Source organism: Anas acuta (assembly GCF_963932015.1).
Source record: "Anas acuta chromosome 2 unlocalized genomic scaffold, bAnaAcu1.1 SUPER_2_unloc_1, whole genome shotgun sequence".
NCBI lineage: Eukaryota > Metazoa > Chordata > Aves > Anseriformes > Anatidae > Anas > Anas acuta.
In genome coordinates, this window is record NW_027075980.1 from 375,137 (window position 1) to 393,117 (window position 17,981).

The following is a 17,981-nucleotide window of genomic DNA, read 5'->3' on the forward strand; positions in this document are numbered from 1 at the left end:
CCCGGTGCCATCCGCAGCGAAGCGTGTCTGCAGAGAGAGCAGAAGGAAGGGGTGGGACGGGGTTTTTTGGCAGGGGTGCAGCGGGGCTGGTACCTGCAGGCAGGAGGAGCAGCGTGGTGCTGCAGAGCTGCAACCCAAGAGGGGCTCCAGCCCACGCTGACCTGCAGTGCTGCCTGGGGGGTGACGGCTCCCAGCGCCAGGGCAGGGAGAGCCCCTGAGTGCCCCACAGAGCCCCTGAGTGCCCCACAGAGCCTCTGAGTGCCCCACAGAACTCCCCACCTGCCCAAACCCTGCACACTCAGGCACTGCCCTGTCCCTGTCCCTGTCCCTGTCCCTGTCCCTGTCCCTGTCCCTGTCCCTGTCCCTGTCCCTGTCCCTGTCCCTGTCCCTGTCACCGAGCCATGCTGCCCCTTCCTGCCCCGAGCCGCATTGCACCCATCCCTGCAGGGCCCGCGGGTGGGTGCAGGACGCGCCGAGGGCTGGGCAGGCTTCACAAACCCCAGCACCAAAGCCCCAGGAGCAGCAGCTGGCCCTGGGCTGGGGGCACTGCTCGGAGGAGGCTGAGCTGCACGGCACAAAGCCCCCCCCCCCCCATATTATCTCGTGTGCTGGCTGCCTGTGGGAGTCCTCCCCTCCCTCCAGTGCCACCCCTGTGCTCCCCCAGTCCAGACCAGTGGGCTGGCAGGGCTCGTCACTAGCAGTCTCGAGATGGGCACGGCACCAGCAGCGATGACTTTCTGACCCCGTCCCCACCGGAACAGCATCACCTCGCCCCATATCCACCTCCTGCACATCGACTGCGTGTCTCAGACCAGACACCGCATGCCTGGTCCCTCCAGCCCGTGGTCCCGCACGTACCCTCGTCCTCGCCACCCCCAGCAGTGGCCAGAGCAGCCCCGAGCCCCGTGCCTGAACCCAGGGGCACAGCCCCAGCCCTGCCCCGCTGCAGAGCCTGCAGTGAGCGTCCGTGTCTGGGACAAGGGGCTGCACCTACAAAAGGTTGCAGAAGCACGTGGGAAGAGGGGACACAGCCAAGCCCGAGGCATTTGTTGGCAGAGCAAAGGAGCTGAAAGGAGCTCAGGGTCACACAGAGCTCACCCAGGGCACAGCCAGAGAGCTGCCGAGATGGGGGAGCAGGAGCACAGCCGCTGCGAGAGGCTGCGGGAGGTGAGGTACAAACCTCCTGTGGGATGCTGCGAGGAGGGGGGTGACAAGGAACGTGAGCACGAGGCAGAGCAAGGGTGGGCGGGTGGCCCCCACACCGATCTGCCGGCCGTGTGTTTGCGACGCCGTGCATCGGCGCTGCCTGCGAGGGGCAGAGGCTGAGGACCACAGGCTCGACAAGCAGGGCCGTGGAATATTTTCACAAGCACGAGGAGCGTCCCTGGTGTTCACAGTCAAGTTCAGGCACTCCGTGGGGCTCCTCGCTGCCCGTGCTCCCCCCTCTGCCCCCAGCTCAGCGCAGCAGTGGGAAGAGCTGGGACAGCCACCAGGCACAGCTCCGTCCTGGGACATGACAACCAGAACGAACGGATTTGGAGCTGCCTGACAGCAGTGACGCGGCGCCTCAGGAGGGGGGCACGGGTCCCTGCACTGCCCCAGGTCCCATGGCCCTGTCAGCGGCTTCAGAGCTCAGAGCACCCCGAGGCCACTCAGCCTCACCGCAGCCCCTGGCCGGCCCCGCAGCCTGGCAGCACCCAGCCCTGCAGCAGGTACCGGGCATCCAGCACCACCAGCCCCCCTCCTGCCTCCCGGGGCCTGCAGCCAGCAGAGGGGTGGGATCAGCAGCCGGGACCACCGAGCACAGTGCCAGCAGCAGCCCGCCGTGCTGACCGCACCGTGCCACACAGCGGCACCGGGACACGGGCACACCCCATGGGGCAGCGCTGTCCTCGGCTGATGAGCACTGAGATTTCCATGGGGGGCTGGGGGGCTGCGTGCCACCCCACAGCAAGAAGGGGCTGCGTGCCCCGGGGCTGCGGCAGGCCACAGGGGAGCTGCTGGGCTCCACACGTGCAGAGGAAGCAGAGCGGGGCAGTTTATCACCCTAAAGAAAAGTTCAGCACCCTGGCGAAGGGGGGGCGTGGGAGAGGCCGGTGCTGCTTTGTGGCTGCCCGCTAAGCTGTACACAGCGTTCCCAGCGCGGCGAGCCACGGGCTGCAGCGCGGCGCCAGCAGTGCCCGGGGCGGCGGGCGCAGGGAGCTGGCAGGCGCTGCGTGCCAGCGGGGACGAGCTGGCGGCCGTGGCCCCGCTTGGGACGGCAGCCACAGGTCCCCCGCGGCCGGACGGGGCCCCGCAGCCAAGGGAACGCGCACCCCAGAGCCAAAGGCAATCCGTGCCGGCGGCAGTGCTGGTGCCCGGCTCGGCTGCCACGCACCTGGGAGCACCGAGCCCCCCTGGCGAGCGTCGGCGGGGTCCCCGCAAGTGCTTTGTGTGAGCTGGTCACCGGCTGTTTGCAAACGTTTGTGCGCACAGGGCTGAGTGACAGCCATTATGGGCACCGCATTCAGCGCCCCGCACACCCAGGCTTTGACGCTGCGCGGCCGCTGAGCTCGCGGGGGCTGAAAGGGGTGAACTCTGCCCTGTGCGTCAGCGGGGCAGGCTAAGCTGCGGCGCATTAAAAACGGGAATATAATAGAGTTATCCATCATAATTAGCCTGGCCCAATTACACGCTTGCTCGGCCGCTCCCAGCGCGCGGTGCCGTGCCGTGGCTGCTGACGCTGCTCCCCCGGCACGGCTGCAGCCCCGGCGCTCCCTCGCGCGGTGCTTGTGCTCGCTCGGCTGCGCCGGGGCCACCGGGGCTGCAGGCACCGGGCAAACCTGCAGCAGCTCCAGCAGGGAGCAGTGGGACCAGGCAGCCTGGCTGATGCCAAGTCCTCCTGCGTGACACCGAGGCACCGGTGCTGCCCCATGCACAGGGAGCAACGCGGCTCTGGAGTGAGTGTGTGGGAGCCAGAGAGGTGTGGGTATGGGGGGTAACCCACCCAGCACACCCCACCAGGGACCTGCCCCTTTGCCAGGCACCGCAGTGGGGTCCCACCGCCCGGCCCCACTGCCACGCCAGGAACTGCCCATGCCATGGCCAACACGGGCACGGTGCTGTGGGCATTGGGCACGGGGTCCCCTCCGGCAATCGGGTGCTGCTCCCAGGGGCTGGGGCTTCCCAGAAGGAGCCTGCAGGATTTGCAGAGCTCAGGGTTTGCTGTCAATTCTCAGCCCCAGGAAGGGGAGGTCAACCCCACCCAGGAGAGTCTGCGGGTGAGGGTATCTCGTCCATGGAGGGGGGTAGGGACAGGGGCAGGAGGGTCTCAGTGGACTCATGGGGTTTGTGAGAGGTGTCCAGCCCCGAGGGGCGGCAGGAAGGCTGAGGTGAGGCAGCAGGAATTCCCTCTGGTGGCAGTGAGGCCGTGCACAGCCCCGGGATGCTGATGAGCACAGGGCGCAGGCTCTGCACCGGCTGTGCCACCCTGGGGAGCTGCCCCCTGCTGGGACCCATCCTGAGCCCACCAGGATGGGCGCAGCAGCCTGCAGCCACCCCAGCACCAGGGCTGTGCCCGCACGGTGCCCCCACCCCTGCCACCTCCAGCAGCCGTGTCCCAGCGCACCATGCTGCGGGGAGGGACCACGCTGCTAATTGCTGACGCACAAGGCAATTAACTCGCTCCCCAGCCACTGCCATCTGTCCGGGCCAGCCCAGACCCTCCCCGGGTGCTGCTACAGGGCCGATGCGCTCAGCTGCCCCCAGCACGGTCCTGCTGCTGCTGGGCAGATCCCACCGGCCCCAACATCGCACGGAGCAGGCGCTGCCCCTGCACACCCGGCAGCCCACTCGTGCCACGCTCGGCCCTGCTGTGCCAGCCCTGGTGTTCCTGGCGTGGTGCCTGGCACCCGGCCCAGCCCAGGGCCTGCAGGGCTGCAAAGACTTCACGTGCCGGTAGAGCCAGTGCCAGGAAACCCTCCTGAGCAGGTGCCTCCACGCTCAGGTTTGTCCCCACAAACCCTGCTGCTTGGTCACCGCCCAGCTCGCCCCTGCCTGCCCAGGCTGCTCTGTCCTGGAAGCCACGCGGGGTGTCCCCAGGCACTGGGACCCATCCCCGCTGCTTTGTGCACCACCCGGCTGTGTGAGCCACGCTCCTGTGGCACCGCAGGGACAAGCAGAGGCCGGCAGCCCGCTGTGCACAGCCCCAGCAAGGCCCTTGCTCGGGGCACGGCGCCACGCAGAGGGACAGAGCGGTGCTCGTGCACAAGAGGCACCCTCAGAAGCCTCCACGCCACCAGCAGTGCCCCCCTGCTGCTGCTCCCCCCATCCCCAAAACCAGGGAGCCACTGGCAAGGGGCTGCAGCTTCCCAGGGCCATCCCAGGGCCCCGCTGCGCCCACACTCACCTTTCTGCAGAGCACACCCGGTGCCGGGAGCCCAGGGCAGCCAGCAGCATGCCCGGGGTCCCCGGGGACAATCCTGCAGCCCTGGTCTGGGCACGGTGGCACCGGGGAGGCTGCCTGGGCATGGCTTAGCATGCACTGAGCACACCGGCACAGCACTCACACCGGGCACTGGGCAGTGCCTGCAGGCAGCAGGGTCCTGCTGGCCCCAGGTCACAGTCCCAGTGCCCCAGCCATGCCCCAGCTGGACAGCCAGCCTCCTCCTCCACCCCGCCAGCAAGCACCCAGTGTGGCACAGCCCCAGAGCGCAGGAGGTGGCCGAGAGCCCCCGGCCCACCCCCGGGGCACGGCTGCTGACCAGGGAGCAGGGAGGGTGAACAGACCACGCGGAGCTGCCGGCTGGTTTCATAGGATCTCTTTTACTGACCTCACTGGGGAGAGCCATGGGTCCATACTGCATGTTTTACAAACACTTCACGGTATATACAAGTCAGGTTTTAGTGTTTTGCCCCCAAAAAAAGAGATGCTTTTGGATTATTGATAAGCCCCTGCTGCCCTGATGAGAAATGATTGGGAAATCAGGGAAGCGCAGGGACCCAGAGGAGCGGGAGCCCTGGCTCGGGCTGGGTGTGTTACAGAATCGCCCACGTTAGTATGTCATGCAAAAGCAAAACTGGATAATGAGAATAATAACAAATGCTGAGGAGTAACATGATCGATTTACACATGGCGAAATGAGAGAAGGTGGGAAGGAGGAGAGGTGCTGTGGAGATCCGCGAGCGAGCCGTGGCACCGTGCGTGGAGGCTGATCCTGAGGGAGGACGGGGTGCACGGCACGGGGCGAGGGGAGGGCCAGGCAACCGCGCAGGTGCCTCTGGGGCCAGGGGGGCCGGGCCAGGCAGGCACAGCCCCCGCTGCCACCTCACTTATTGCTTCAGCCCCTGCTGGGGCACCGGTGGAGGATGTGGTGGGGCTGGGGCCAGGCGCTGCCAGGGGGCAGGGGCGGCTGGTGAGTCGGGGGCTCCCGTGCCATGGAGCACCTCCTGCACCCGGGCAGCGTGGCCCCAGGTCTCTGAGCGGGGATCTGGCAATGTGCAAAGGGAGAGGGAGCATTTCCCAGTGTCCTCAAGTGCGGTCCCACTTGCCCCAGCACTGGGGGACGGGCTCCGTGGCAGCGGTGAGGGGAGTTGGGATGGACATCCAGCAACACTAAAACAAAGCGAACAGAAAAGATGGGATGAGACAGGAGGACTGGTCCATGAGATGAAGCCACTGAGCCCAGCCGGCAGCGCCACGCGCCCGCCCCACACCAGCCTGCTCGCCCCCACGGAGCCTGGGCACAGCGGGAGCTCGTGCGGGGAGCAGAACTGCTCCGGCACGGCCGCGGCTGGAAAGCCTCCACCGCCGGCCACGCTTCCCCTGCACGTGCCTGGAGGAAAGCAACGCCCCGTGGCCGTTTCACGGTCACAGTCTGGAGGACGTGCCCCCCCCTAGCAGCAGCCCAGAAGCAGCCCCGCAAGCTGCAGGACCCCAGGAAGCCCCCCGAGAGTAGGGAAAGGTCAGCATTACCTGCGCAGGTGAGCTCAGCCGAGGCGCTGCCGCGTCCAGGGCTCCCCTCGAGCCGATCCACGACCTGCTAACGTCGGAGACCCAGCTGAGGAACTCGCCCAGCGGCAAGGGGACATCTTTGGTGGGACTGGAAAAAGACATCTGCCAGAGAGAGAGCGCGTTATTGCGGGTGACGGGAAGGAGAGGAAAGCCAAGAGGAAAGGAATTCCCATCAGGAAGAGGAGTCTGGTTTTAGAGATCCGCTTTCCCTCCAGCCAGAGCGCGCTCCAGGCCCGCCCCACGCAGAGGCTCCCGCGGCTGGAGGAGCCTCGGCGAGGGGCAGGCGCGCAGCCGGGCAGGGGGCTGGGGTCTGGGTGCAGAAACCACGTGCGGCGCGCACAGCCCCGGGCCGGCTGTGGCAGCAAGGAGTCAGCAGGGCTCCAGCGCGGGCGCTGCCGAGCGGCTGGCAGCTGGTTAGGCTACGTCAGCGTTAAGGAACAGACCTTGTGCGGAGCACTTCCCAGATACACGGAGAGACAGACAGATAGAGATAGACAGCGAGGTGCAGGTGCCGCTGCGCGTGGGGCAAGCCAAGCGAGCGGGCGGGCTGGCGGAGGTGGTGGGCACGCAGCGAAGCCCCTGGGTGGGCGCAGCGGCGGTGCGGGGCAGCTCCCTCCGCATGGCGCGGAAGCAGCGGGCAGCGCCAGCGCGCACTTACGGTCGGGCACCGGGTCCGCGGCGGCGGCAGGGCTGTGCCGGGAGGCCAAGGAAAGGAGCTGGGGCAGCTCGGGAGGGGTGCAGAGCCCCTTTGCCGTGCTGAGGGCAGGTGGAAGGGTCCGGGTGGCTCCAGGGTGGTGCAGGGGATCGGATCAGGCTGCCCGGTGCTGAGCGGCGGGGGGAGCCCGCGGCAGCGTCCTCCTCCATCGCAGCCGGGCACGCCGCAGGGACAGCGCCATCTCCTCCTTCAAGGTGCGGGGGTGAAGCCGGTAGGTTTTAATTACAAAAGAGTCGCTAAGTGGTTAGATCAAAAACACAAAACTGTTTTCAGGTTCTGCTTCGCTGTGTCCGAGTGGCTGGGCAGGATCTGCTCTGCAGAGGGCACGAACGGCAGCAAGCTCCCGGGGCTGCGGATCTGGGAGGGTAGTGTGTTCTCTCTCACATCTCTTAATATACAAATACTGTCAGAACAATCGTATATATTAATATATTAGTCTTTTTGGTTAAACTTTAGGCACTGCTTTGGAAGAATGGAGTTTAAAAATTAAAAAAAAAAAAAAATAGTGATTAGCCAGCAGCATTGCAACATGCGGAGCAGGAGAGGCGGGCGGGCTCCTCGGAGGCTGGACAGGGCAGGCAGCCTCACGCCACGCTGAGCGGAGGCGCCCACAACCCTGCCACGCTCGCCTGCTGCCCGCAGCGCCCGCTCAGGAGGGATGGGGTGATGGAGGAGTCTCCTGCATCCACCGCACTCTGGGGACCTGCCGTGTATCTGCGCCCAAAGCTGGAGGACGAGAAGGAGGAGGAAGAGTAGGTCATGGAGAAGCCAGAGCCGGTGGCGTCGAAGCTCCCTCGCCTGGAGCTCGACCTGGATCCCGTCCGGGAGCCCGACCGCGAGCCCGAGGTGGATCCGGCACTGCTGACGTTGTAGGGGCTGTAGTAGCCCTTGCTGGACTGGGAGGAGGCCTCCAGCAGCCGCAAGCCGGTCCCGTCCTCGATCATGCTCCGGTCCATCGCGTCCTTGTAGGAGATCTTCAGCTTGGTTTTGGGGCAGGTGAGATACTTGGAGTAGGTGTTGACGTCCCGCAGCTTCTGGGCCGTGCGCGTGTCAATGGTGCCCTTCTGCAGTGCCTCATCCAAGGAGACCCGGCCCTCGACGTCAGGCTCGATCAGGCCCCCCGTCAGGTACTGCACCTCCAGGAAACGCTGCCCGGCCTCGTAGTACAGCCAGCCCTTCTTCAGGGCCTGGGCTGCTGACATCTTCGTCTTGGTCCGCGGGTCCTCGAAGCCGTAGAAGGCCTTCTGTGCCAGGTTGATGCGGTCCACCATGATTTTGTCAACCAGGCCCTTGTTCACCGCATCCGCGACAGAGCACTTGTCCCCGGTGTTGGGGTCAATGATGCCCCCGGTGCAGGCCTGGGCCTCCAGCAGTCTCTGCCCCGTGATGTTGTCTACGAGGTTGCGGTGCATTGCCTCGGTGATGGACACCTTCTCCAGGGTGTCCGTGTCCAGGATGCCTGCCACCGGCCCCGTCTCCTCGGTCGGGTCACTCCACATCTGCGTTCTCAAGGGGGCCGGGCTGACGGTGTAGGAGGAAGAGGAGCCCACGGAAGACGACCTGGATCGGAAGCCACCCATGTTGCCGGACAGCATGTCTGCAAACTCGGTGATGGAAAGGGTGCCTGAGCGGTACTGGTCCAGGGCCGACTGGTCGATCAGGCCCTTGCTGATGGCATCATCTATGTCGTACTGGCGCCCCGAGCGCCTGTCGATGATCATGGACTTCACCACGCCGTCGGAGGAGGAGGTGGTGATCTCCTCCCACTCGCACTCCTGCTCTGACAGCTCCAGGTAGGTCTGGTGGTCGATGAGGCCCTTGCGATAGGCTTCGTACACGGACATCTCCTTGCCTGTCTCTGGGTCGACGATCACCACCCTGCGCTTGCGGACAGAGGACTTGGAGGAGGTCTTCCTCTCACGCTTCTTCTCCTTCAGGGGCAGGAGGCAGAGCCCGGTCTCTGGGTCGGTGATGCACCGCTCCATGAGCTGCAGGTAGGTGAGGTTCTCCTCCGTGTTCGGGTCGAAGAAGCCCTTGGTGTCATCACTGGGATCCAGCAGGATCTCGTTCATCTCCTCGTCGAAAAGGCCCCTCTTGTAGGCAATCTCCACAGGGAGGCGATGGCTCTCCTCGGGATCAATTATGCCTCCTGTGGCAATCTGGGCCTCGAGCAAGCGGATCCCATGGTCCTTCAGGATCAGACCCTTCTTCATGGCCTGGAACAGGGAGATGAGCTTTCCGGTGTAGGGATCCCGGTAGCCAGTGACCGCCCTCTCAGCAGAGAGCAGCTTGTCCTTGAACTCAGGGCCCACGATGCCCATCCGCACAGCCTCCTCCACCGTCAGCTTCAGGCCCTTGATGGGGTCAATCACGTACCCCGTGGCTGCCTGCGCCTCCAGGAGCTCGAACGCGGTGCCTGGCCTGATGATGCCCTTCTTCATGGCCTGGTACACGGACAGCCGCTCCTTCGTGGAATCCACGAAGACGCCGGCAATGCAGCTGGTGCCCTCCAGGAACTTCTTTAGGTTCTTGGAGACCTCCTCGATGGAAGTGAGGCCCTCCTGGAGGCGCTGGGCAGTGGCTTCGTCCATCACCTGCGAGCGGACCAGCTCCTCCACGGTGATCTGCTTCCGCAGCCCGCGGAAAGTGAGCTTCCTCGTGTCGCAGAGCGGGAGCAGGAGGAGCCCGCTGGCCTCATCTTTGCGGCACCGCTTCAGGAGCTGCGTGTAGCTGAGCTTCTCATCCGTGGATGGATCCACGTAGCTTCGCACCTCGCTGGGCTCAGACAGCATGTCATACGTGTCCTTGTTGATGAAGCCCCGCTGGTAGGCCACCTCCAGGGGCAGATGGAAGCCCAGGTGTGGGTCGATGATGCCACCAGTGGCTATCTGGGCGTCCAGGAGCTTGAGGGCCTCTTCGCTAGGAATGAGGTCTTTCTTCATGGCCTGGAAGATGGAAATCTTCTGTTCGCTGTATGGGTCTCTGTAACCTGTCACAGCCCTCTCTGCGGACAGGAGCCGGTCATGGATTTCAGGCCCCACCAAGCCCTTCCTGACGGCTTCATCGACGGTCAGCATCTCATTCTTTATGGGGTCAATCATGAAACCGGTGGCTGCCTGGGCCTCCAGGAGGGAGCGGGCCACTTCTGAGCTGATCAGCCCCTTCTTCAAAGCCTGGTAGATACTGAGATTCTGCTTGGAAGAGGGGATGTAGATGCCAGCAACGCAGCCTGACCCGTAGAGATACTTCCAGATAGTCTCCACGTCCAGGAGCTCCCGGAAGGTTTTGGAGCCCTGCTTCAGCAGGTTGTAGATGTCCTGAGAGATGATCTTGGCCTCATAGAGGTCCTCGGCTGTGATGCGGCGCCGGACATAGTCATAGGACGTGAGATTCTGCTGCCGAATGATCTCAGTCTTCTCGATGATCTCGATGATGATGATGATCATGCGCTCCTTGGACACACGGCCTGACTGGAACTCCTCCATGAGCTGCTTCCTCTGCTCCTCGGGCAGCAGGTCTGAGTGCATGATCTCCCACAGCGACATAGAGGAGCCCGCCCTGCTGCCCACGGGGATGTCCACCTGCGTCTCCTCAAACACCTTTCGCGTCTCTGCCTCCGTGTACACGTGCGTGGTCTCTACCACCGTCGGCTTCTCAGGCTCCCGCAGAGGCAGCAGGTACAGGCCTGTCTCAGGATCCTCGATGCACCTCTCCTTCAGCTGCATGTAGGTGAGGTTCTCGTGCGTGTTGGGGTCGAAGAAGCCCTTGGTGTCATCGGTTGGGTCGGAGAGGATCTGGTTCATCTCCTGGTCAAAGTAGCCGCGCTTGTAGGCCACTTCCACGGGGAGGCGGTGGCTGTGCACAGGGTCAATGATGCCGCCGGTGGCGATCTGGGCCTCGAGCAGGCGGATAGCGTGCTCCTTGACAATTAGTCCTTTCTTCATGGCCTCAAAGAGTGAGATGGTGTTCCCCGAGTAGGGGTCTTTGTACCCCGTGACAGCCTTCTCAGCAGACAGCAGCTTCTCGTGCAGCTCAGGCCCAACAACACCGGCCTTCACCGCCTCGTTGACGTACAGTTTCCTGTTCTTCACGGGGTCAATCAAGAACCCAGTTGCTGCCTGGGCCTCCAGGAGGACCACAGCAGTGCTGGACCTCAGCAGGTTCCTCTTCATAGCCTCATAGATGTTCAGCTTCTCCTTGGTCGCCTCCACGTAGACGCCGGCAATGCAGTCACTCCCATGCAGGAATCTCCTCACTGCCTCTGTCTCGGCGAGCTCCTTCACTGATTTCTTGCCTTCTTTCAGCTGCTCATACTGGGCTTTGCTGATGATGCGGGACTCCACCAGCTCACTGGCAGGTACAGGTGCCCGGAGACCGGTGAACGTCAGCTTCTCCTGCTTTTTGGTCTCTGTCTCCTCAATGATGGTGATCACGATCTTGATGATCTTCTCAATGGTCACTTTGCCAGTCTTGTACTGTCGGAGGAGCTCCCGACGGTGCTCCTCTGTGAAGTACTCGGAGTGGATCAGCTCCCAGACAGTCATTGTCTGGCCCTTCAAGCTGCCTGCTGGGACTTCCACCACCGCCTTATCGAAGCTCTCCTTTGCCTGGCTGTCCGTGTAGATCTCCTCCTGCTGTGACTGGATGGCTTTGTCCGAGAGGGGCAGCAGGTAGAAGCCAGTCTGCTTGTCACGGTGGCAGTTCTTCTGCAGCTGGGCGTAGGTGACATGTTCTTGGGTGTTGGGACAGTAGAAAGCTTTGATCTCATCATGGGCTGCGGACAAAGCCTCGTTCATCTCCGGGTCAAAGTAGCCCCTCTTGTAGGCAACCTCGAGCGGGAGCCGGTGGCTATTCACAGGGTCGATGATGCCTCCAGTTGCAAGCTGGACATCCAGCAGACGGATCCCGGTGTCACCGGGGATCAGCCCCTTCTTCAGCGCTTGGAAGAGGGAAACTGTCTGGCCTGTATAGGGATCCTTGTAGCCGGTCACAGCCTTCTCTGCGGACAGCAGCTTCTCATGAAACTCTGGCCCTACAGCCTCAGCCTTCACTGCCTCGTCAACAGAGAACAGCTTGTTCCTCACGGGGTCGATGATGTAGCCCGTGGCAGCTTGCGCCTCCAGCAGGGACAGGGCGATCTCTGGCTTCAGCAGGTTTCTCTTCAGGGCGTCATAGAAGGTGAGCTTCTGGCCAGTTGACTCCACTAGGATGCCAGCAATGGCATCGGTGCCCTTCAGGTACTGCCTCACGGACTCCATCTCCGCCACATCCTTCACAGACTTCTTGCCCTGGTGCAGCTGGTTGTAGAGGTCCTTGTTGATGATTTTGCTTTCCAGCAACTCGGCGGCAGGCACAGGGGCCCGGAGCCCCTCAAAGCACATCTGGCTCTTCCTCTCACTTTCCTCCACAACCGTGATGATGATCTTAATGATCTTCTCCACTGTGATCTTGCCAGTCCTGTACTGCTGGATCAGATCCCGCCTTTGGTCCTCAGTGAAGTACTCAGAGTTGATGATCTCCCAGATGGTCACCGTCTTCCCTTGGAACTTGCCAAATGGTGCTGTCACTGTGGCCTTCTTAAAGACGTCCTTGGCCTCTTGGTCGGTGTAGACCAGCTCTCTCCCCGCAGCCGCCTGGTCAGTGAGCGGCAGGAGGCACAGTCCCGTGTCCGGGTCAGTCACACACCGCTCCATGAGCTGCAGGTAGGTGAGATTCTCCTGTGTGTTGGGGTCAAAGAAGCCCTTGGTGTCATCGGTTGGGTCGGAGAGGATCTGGTTCATCTCCTGGTCAAAGTAGCCGCGCTTGTAGGCAGCTTCGACGGGGAGGCGGTGGCTGTGCACAGGGTCGATGATGCCGCCGGTGGCGATCTGGGCCTCGAGCAGGCGGATGCCGTGCTCCTTGACGATGAGCTCCTTCTTCATGGCCTGGAAGAGGGAGATCTTGTCTCCCGTGTAAGGATCTTTGTAGCCAGTTACCGCTCGTTCAGCAGACAGCATTTTATTGTGCAACTCCGGCCCAATCACTCCTTCTCTAACCGCCTCGTTCACTGAGAGCCTCGCATTCCGCACAGGGTCAATTATGAAGCCAGAGGCAGCCTGCGCTTCCAGGAGGACCAGCGCGGTGCCTGGGCTGAGCAGCTTTTTCTTCATGGCTTCATAGATGCTCATCTTTTGATTGGTGGGTTTGATTAACAAACCAGCAATGCTGCTCTTGCCCTGCAGGTACTTCTTGACGTCTTCCCTCTGCGAGAGCTCACCGACACTCACAACACCCTTCACCAACTTGTCTAAGTTCTCCTTGCTCAATATGCCAGCCTCAGCCAGCTTCTCTGCAGATACCTTCTGACGGATGCCATCGAAGGCAAACTCTGGCTCCCCGTTTTGTGCTAAGCCATCCACCACGTCTCTGCCGTTGGGCACGGCTTTGATATCTGGCATCTGTGTCATTGTAACTAAAACCTCCTCAGGCAGGTCATCTGTCTGGATCATGATCTCTCGTGTCTGGGCAAGGGCGGCCTTGTGCTCTTCCTGCATCTGCTCGAGCCTCTCCCTAAGTTTCTTGTTTTCCTCTTCAAGGAGTTTTTCTTGCTGCTGCCGTTGTCTCTCCAGCTGCTGCAGCTCCTCCTGCTTATGCCTAACATTCTCCTCTGCTTCCTTCTGATGCTTCTTGGCTTCATCCAGCATGGCCTTCAGTTGCTGCTTCTCCTGCTCCATCTCCTTCTGCTGCCGCTCCTGCTCTGCCTTCAGGTTCTGTGCTTTGTCCACCTCGTCTTTAAAGAGCTTCTCCAGCTTAGCTTTCTCCTCCTCGATAAACTTCTCCTTCTGCAGCAAGGCATCCTTCTCCGTCAGGAAGGTCTGCTGGAGGAGCTGTGTCTCCTGGCGGAGCTGTGCCTGCTGGGCTACCTGCATCTGGAGCGGGAGAGAGGACAGCACAGTCAGATGGCAATGTTTCCCCAGGAGGACAGCACCGGCAGGGCAGCGGGGGTGGGAGGACAGGCAGCAGGGTGCTACTGGGCTGGGCTGGGGACCCGTGCTGGTTAGGGATGTGTCACCCAACCACTCCACTACGCAGGGTAAGGGTTAAGGGAGCAGCACTGGGGTTAGGGAGCCACAGCAGGCAACACGTGGGTGAAACGAGCAGGGAAAAGACACAAGCTCTTCTGTGGGATGAGGGACTCGCCACCCGGCTACCGAGGCGCGGAGTTGGGGACAGCTCCTGTCTGCAGAGAGGAGCACGGCAGGACGCCCCCGGGCAGAGGCCAGCAGCCAACTCAAGCGCTGAGGCCAGCTCCCAGAGCCCGTCCAGCCACCCATGCACCCACTGTCCTGGGACACGGCGTGGGACAGCTGGGGAGAAGGAAGGTAGCCCCGCGTACCACCACCAAGGGGACCCGTAACCCAGTACCTCCTCCGCCTTCTGCTGCAGCAACGCCGCCTCCTGCTTCAGCTTCTCCTTCTCCTGCTCCAGGTCGGCGATGGCCCTCCGCAGCTTCTCCGCATCCTGGTCGCTCTGCTGCCGCTGGATCTCCAGGGTGTGCACCAGCGTCATCTTTTCCTGGGTGGCCAGCTCAGTCTCGTGCAGCCTCCCGCTGATCTCCTCCGCCTGCTTCTTGAATCGCTTGGCCTCCTCCTCAGCCTTGGCCTGGGCCATGCTCATTTCTGCCACATGCAGCTTGAGGCGCTCAGCCTCGGCAGTGATCTCCAGCTGCCGCCGGCGCTCAGCCTCCAGGGTTTTCTGGAAGCCCTCGGTCTCCTCGGCCAGGCGCTGCTGCATCTGCTCCTTGTCCTCCTGCAGCCGCTTGGCGTGCTCCTGAGCCAGGTCCTTCTGCTTCTGCAGCATCTCTGCCTCGGCCTTCAGCCGTGTGGCCTCCTGTACTGCCTGCATCTTCTCCTTCAGCATCTTTTCTGCCAGCGCCCGCTGCTGTGCCAGGTCATCCTCAGCCAACTTGCGCATGCGGGCAGCCTCCTGGGCCTCCACACTGAGCCGGGCGGCCTCCTCTGCCACCTGCTTCATCTTCTCAGCCTCCTCCGCCAGAAACTTTTGTGTGTTGTCCTTGTCCTTGAGGATCAGCGCCTTGTTCTCCTCCTCAATCCGACTCTTCAGTTTCGCCAGCTCCTCCATCTGCACCCGGACCTTGAAGAGCTCCTCCTCCACCTGGGCCTTCTGCCGCACAGCGTCGGTCACCTCCTCCTTCAGCCGCTGCAGCTCCTCGTCCAGGATGCTTTTCTGGTGGTCCGTCTCATCCAGCTGCAGCTTCACCTTGGTCAGCTCCTGCTCCACCTGCGCCTTCTGCCGCAGCGTCTGCTCGGCGAACTTCTTGTGCTTCTCCATCTCGGCATCCGCCAGCTGCTTCTGCCTCAGGGCTGCCTGCTCCGCCTGCGCCCGCTTCGCCGCCTCCAGCTCAGCCTCTTTGCGCAGCTTCTCCGCGTCTGCCTGGGCCTCCGCCTTGGCCTGTGCCTCTTCCTCCGCCCGCTGCTTCTGCCGCTCGGCCTCTTCCACCCGCTGCCGAGAGAGGCTGGCATCCTGCTCGGCCTTGCTGCGGGCAAACTCAGCCTCCTCGGCCAAACGCTTGGCCTTCTCGGCCTCCTCCCGCAGCCGGTCAAGGAGGCTCTGCTCCTGCCGCCGCGTCTGCAGCAGCTCCTGCTCCTTCTGCTGCACGGCGGCCAGGTGGGCCTTCTCCTCCGCCGCGATGCGCTTCTGCGCCGCCTCCCGTGCCAGCTGGATCTGCCGCTCCGACTCCTTCTCCGCCAGCTCCTTCTGCCGCCGAGCCTCCTCCACTGTGGCCTTCAGCCGCTCCACCTCCTCCAGGGCCAGCCGCCGCTGCCGCGCGGCCTCCTCCTCCGCTGCCAGGATGGCCTGCACCTTCTCCTCGGCCTCCCGCCGCCGGCCCTCCTCCTCCAGTGCCAGCGCTCGCTGCCTCTCGGCCTCGCGCTCAGCCTGCTCCCGGCTGCGCTGCACCTCCTCCGCCTCGCCACGGATGCGGTTCAGCTCCCGCTCCAGGTCGGCCTTGCCCGCCGAGGCCTTCTCGAAGCTGGCCTTCAGCGCGCGGATCTCCTCCTCGACCTGGCGCCGCTGCCTCAGCGTGTCCTCCACGAGCCCCTTCTGCCGCTCCAGCTCGCTCTCTGAGGAGCGCTTCAGCAAGGCGATCTTCTCCTCGATGTCCTGCTTGTGCTGGGCAGCCTGCTCCTCCAGCAGCTTGCGCTGGTAGGCTTCATCCTCTGCCAGGCGCCGCAGCCGCTCGTTCTCGGCCTCCTTCTCCTTCAGGGCGATCTCAGCCTCTGCCTTCAGCCGCGAGGCCTCGTTGATGGCTGCCAGCTTCTCCTTCAGGATCCGTTCAGCCTCAGCCCGCTGCCGGGTAGCCTCCTCCTCAGCCAGCTGCCGCTGTCTCTTGGCCTCCTCGGAGAGGGCCCGCAGCCGGGCGGCCTCCTCGGCCAGCTCCCGCAGCTTGCTGGCCTCAGCCTCCAGCCGCTGCTTGGACTTCTCGCTGGTGGAGCGCGACTCCTCCTCTGTCTTGGCCTTGCTCTCCAGCAGGACTTCCATCTCGGCCCGCAGCTTGGCCAGCTCCTCCTCCACCTCCTTCCTTTTCTGGATGGCCTCGCTCACCTCCTTCTTCAGCCGGAAGAGCTCCTCCTCCAGGAGCAGGCGCTGCTGCTCCCTGTTCTCCATCTCTGCCTTCAGCCGGATCAGCTCCTGTTCTGCCGCCAGCTTCTGCTGGGCCGTGCCCTCTGCGAGCTCCCGCTGCTTCTCCAGCTCCTCCTCCGCCAGCTCCTTCTGCCGCAGGGCCGACTCCTCCGCCTTGGCACGCTTGCGGGCCTCCCGCTCCGCATCCTCCTTTTGCTTCTCTGCCTCCTCCTGCGCCAGAGTCTTCTTGTGGGCCACCTCCTCTGCCTGCAGCCGCAGCCGCAGCGCCTCGTTGGCCTTCTGCCGCCAGTGCTCCAGCTCCTTCTCGGCCTCCTCCCGCGACTGCTCGGCCTCCAGCTGCTGCTTCTTCAGCCGCTCGGCCTCCTCCTGCAGGTGGGCCACTGTGATGTGCTCCTGCTGCAGCGACAGCTCCAGCTGTGCCGTCTTCTCGGCAAAGGAAAGCCGCTTGCTCTGCAACTCAGCCTCGGCGCTCCGCTGGGCCACTTCCTGGGCCACCTGGATCTGCCTCTCCTTCTCGGCCTCCGCCTGCCGCATCCGCCGCTCAGCCTCCTCTGCCTGCAGCCGCAGCTTCTCCAGGTCCGCCAGCGCCTTCTGCTTCTCCCGCGCTGCATCCCGCTCGGCCTGCACCTTGCGCTTCAGCTCCTCCTCGGCCTCCCGCTTCTTCTGGCTCTCCTCCTTCACCTGCCGGCGCAGGCGCTCAGCCTCCTCCTGTGCCTGCCTCTTCTGCCGCTCGGCCTCCTCAGCACGTGCCCGCAGCTCCTGCAGCTCCGTCTCGGCACCGGCCCGCTGCTTCTCGGTGGTCTCCAGCTGGAGGCGGATGAGACGGATCTCCTCCTCCACCTTCTTGCGGTTGTACTCAGCCTCCTCGATGAGCTTGACCTTGGACTTGATTTGGTGGTCGGAGTTCTGCCGCAGCTGCATCAGCTCCTGCTGGATGTTCTGCTTCTGCTGCTCAGCGTCCACGGCCACCACCTCCCGCCGGGTGACCTCCTCCTGCATGCGGAGCTGCAGCTCCCGCGCCTCCGCTTCCGCCTGCGCCTTGGCTTTGGCGTGGGCCTCGGCCAGCTGCCGCTGCTTCTCCAGCTGGGCCTCCACCTCCGCCAGCCGCTTCCTCTCCTCCTCCTTCAGCTTCTCGGCGGCTTTCTGGAGGAGAAAGAGGGTGCAGAGAAAACAGGAAGGGGGAAGAGAGAGAAATCACAACGGATGCGACCAAGCCACGGCGTCAATGCCAGCCACAACCACGCACCACCGAGACACGGGACGGTCCGGGGCAGAGGGGTGGAGGATGCGCATGGAATGGCGTCGGCTCCCTGGGCCTCCCCACGAGCTGGAGGCGGTGGCGCCAGCTTCCAGAAGACGTATGGCAGACAGGGGACACATGACTACTGATCTGACTTAGCAGGGCGCAGGCAGACAGGCGACAGGACCCGGACAGCGGTGCAACAAGCAGGATGACCCACGTACCACGGACAAGGAATGGAGCGCGAGCCAAACCCAAGGCAATGGAGACGGATGCAAGCAGCTTGCACACCACCACCATGCCCACTGCCGTCCGGGCAGAGCCTCTCCCAGCCCCATGCACGAGGGGAATGAGAGCCCCGGCCGGATGCAGCAGGACAGAGGGGAGCTGGG

At 63.6% G+C, this 17,981-nt stretch overlaps 1 protein-coding gene across 25 annotated transcripts in view; it reads right to left on the reverse strand.

The window, feature by feature from the left end:
• Positions 1-6,765: 6,765 nt before the first annotated feature.
• Positions 6,766-17,981, reverse strand: part of PLEC (plectin) — a 54,050-nt gene continuing 42,834 nt past the window's right edge. For 24 of the 25 annotated variants that reach the window (XM_068668125.1, XM_068668124.1, XM_068668123.1 and 21 more), the window contains 2 exons: positions 14,112-17,492; positions 6,766-13,615 (listed from right to left, as the gene is read on the reverse strand). In XM_068668125.1, coding sequence (XP_068524226.1) covers positions 7,292-13,615; positions 14,112-17,492 — 9,705 coding nt within the window. In that variant the 3' untranslated portion in view covers positions 6,766-7,291. The remainder of the gene's footprint in view (positions 13,616-14,111; positions 17,493-17,981) is intronic. The other variant, XM_068668142.1, reaches the window with a different exon arrangement.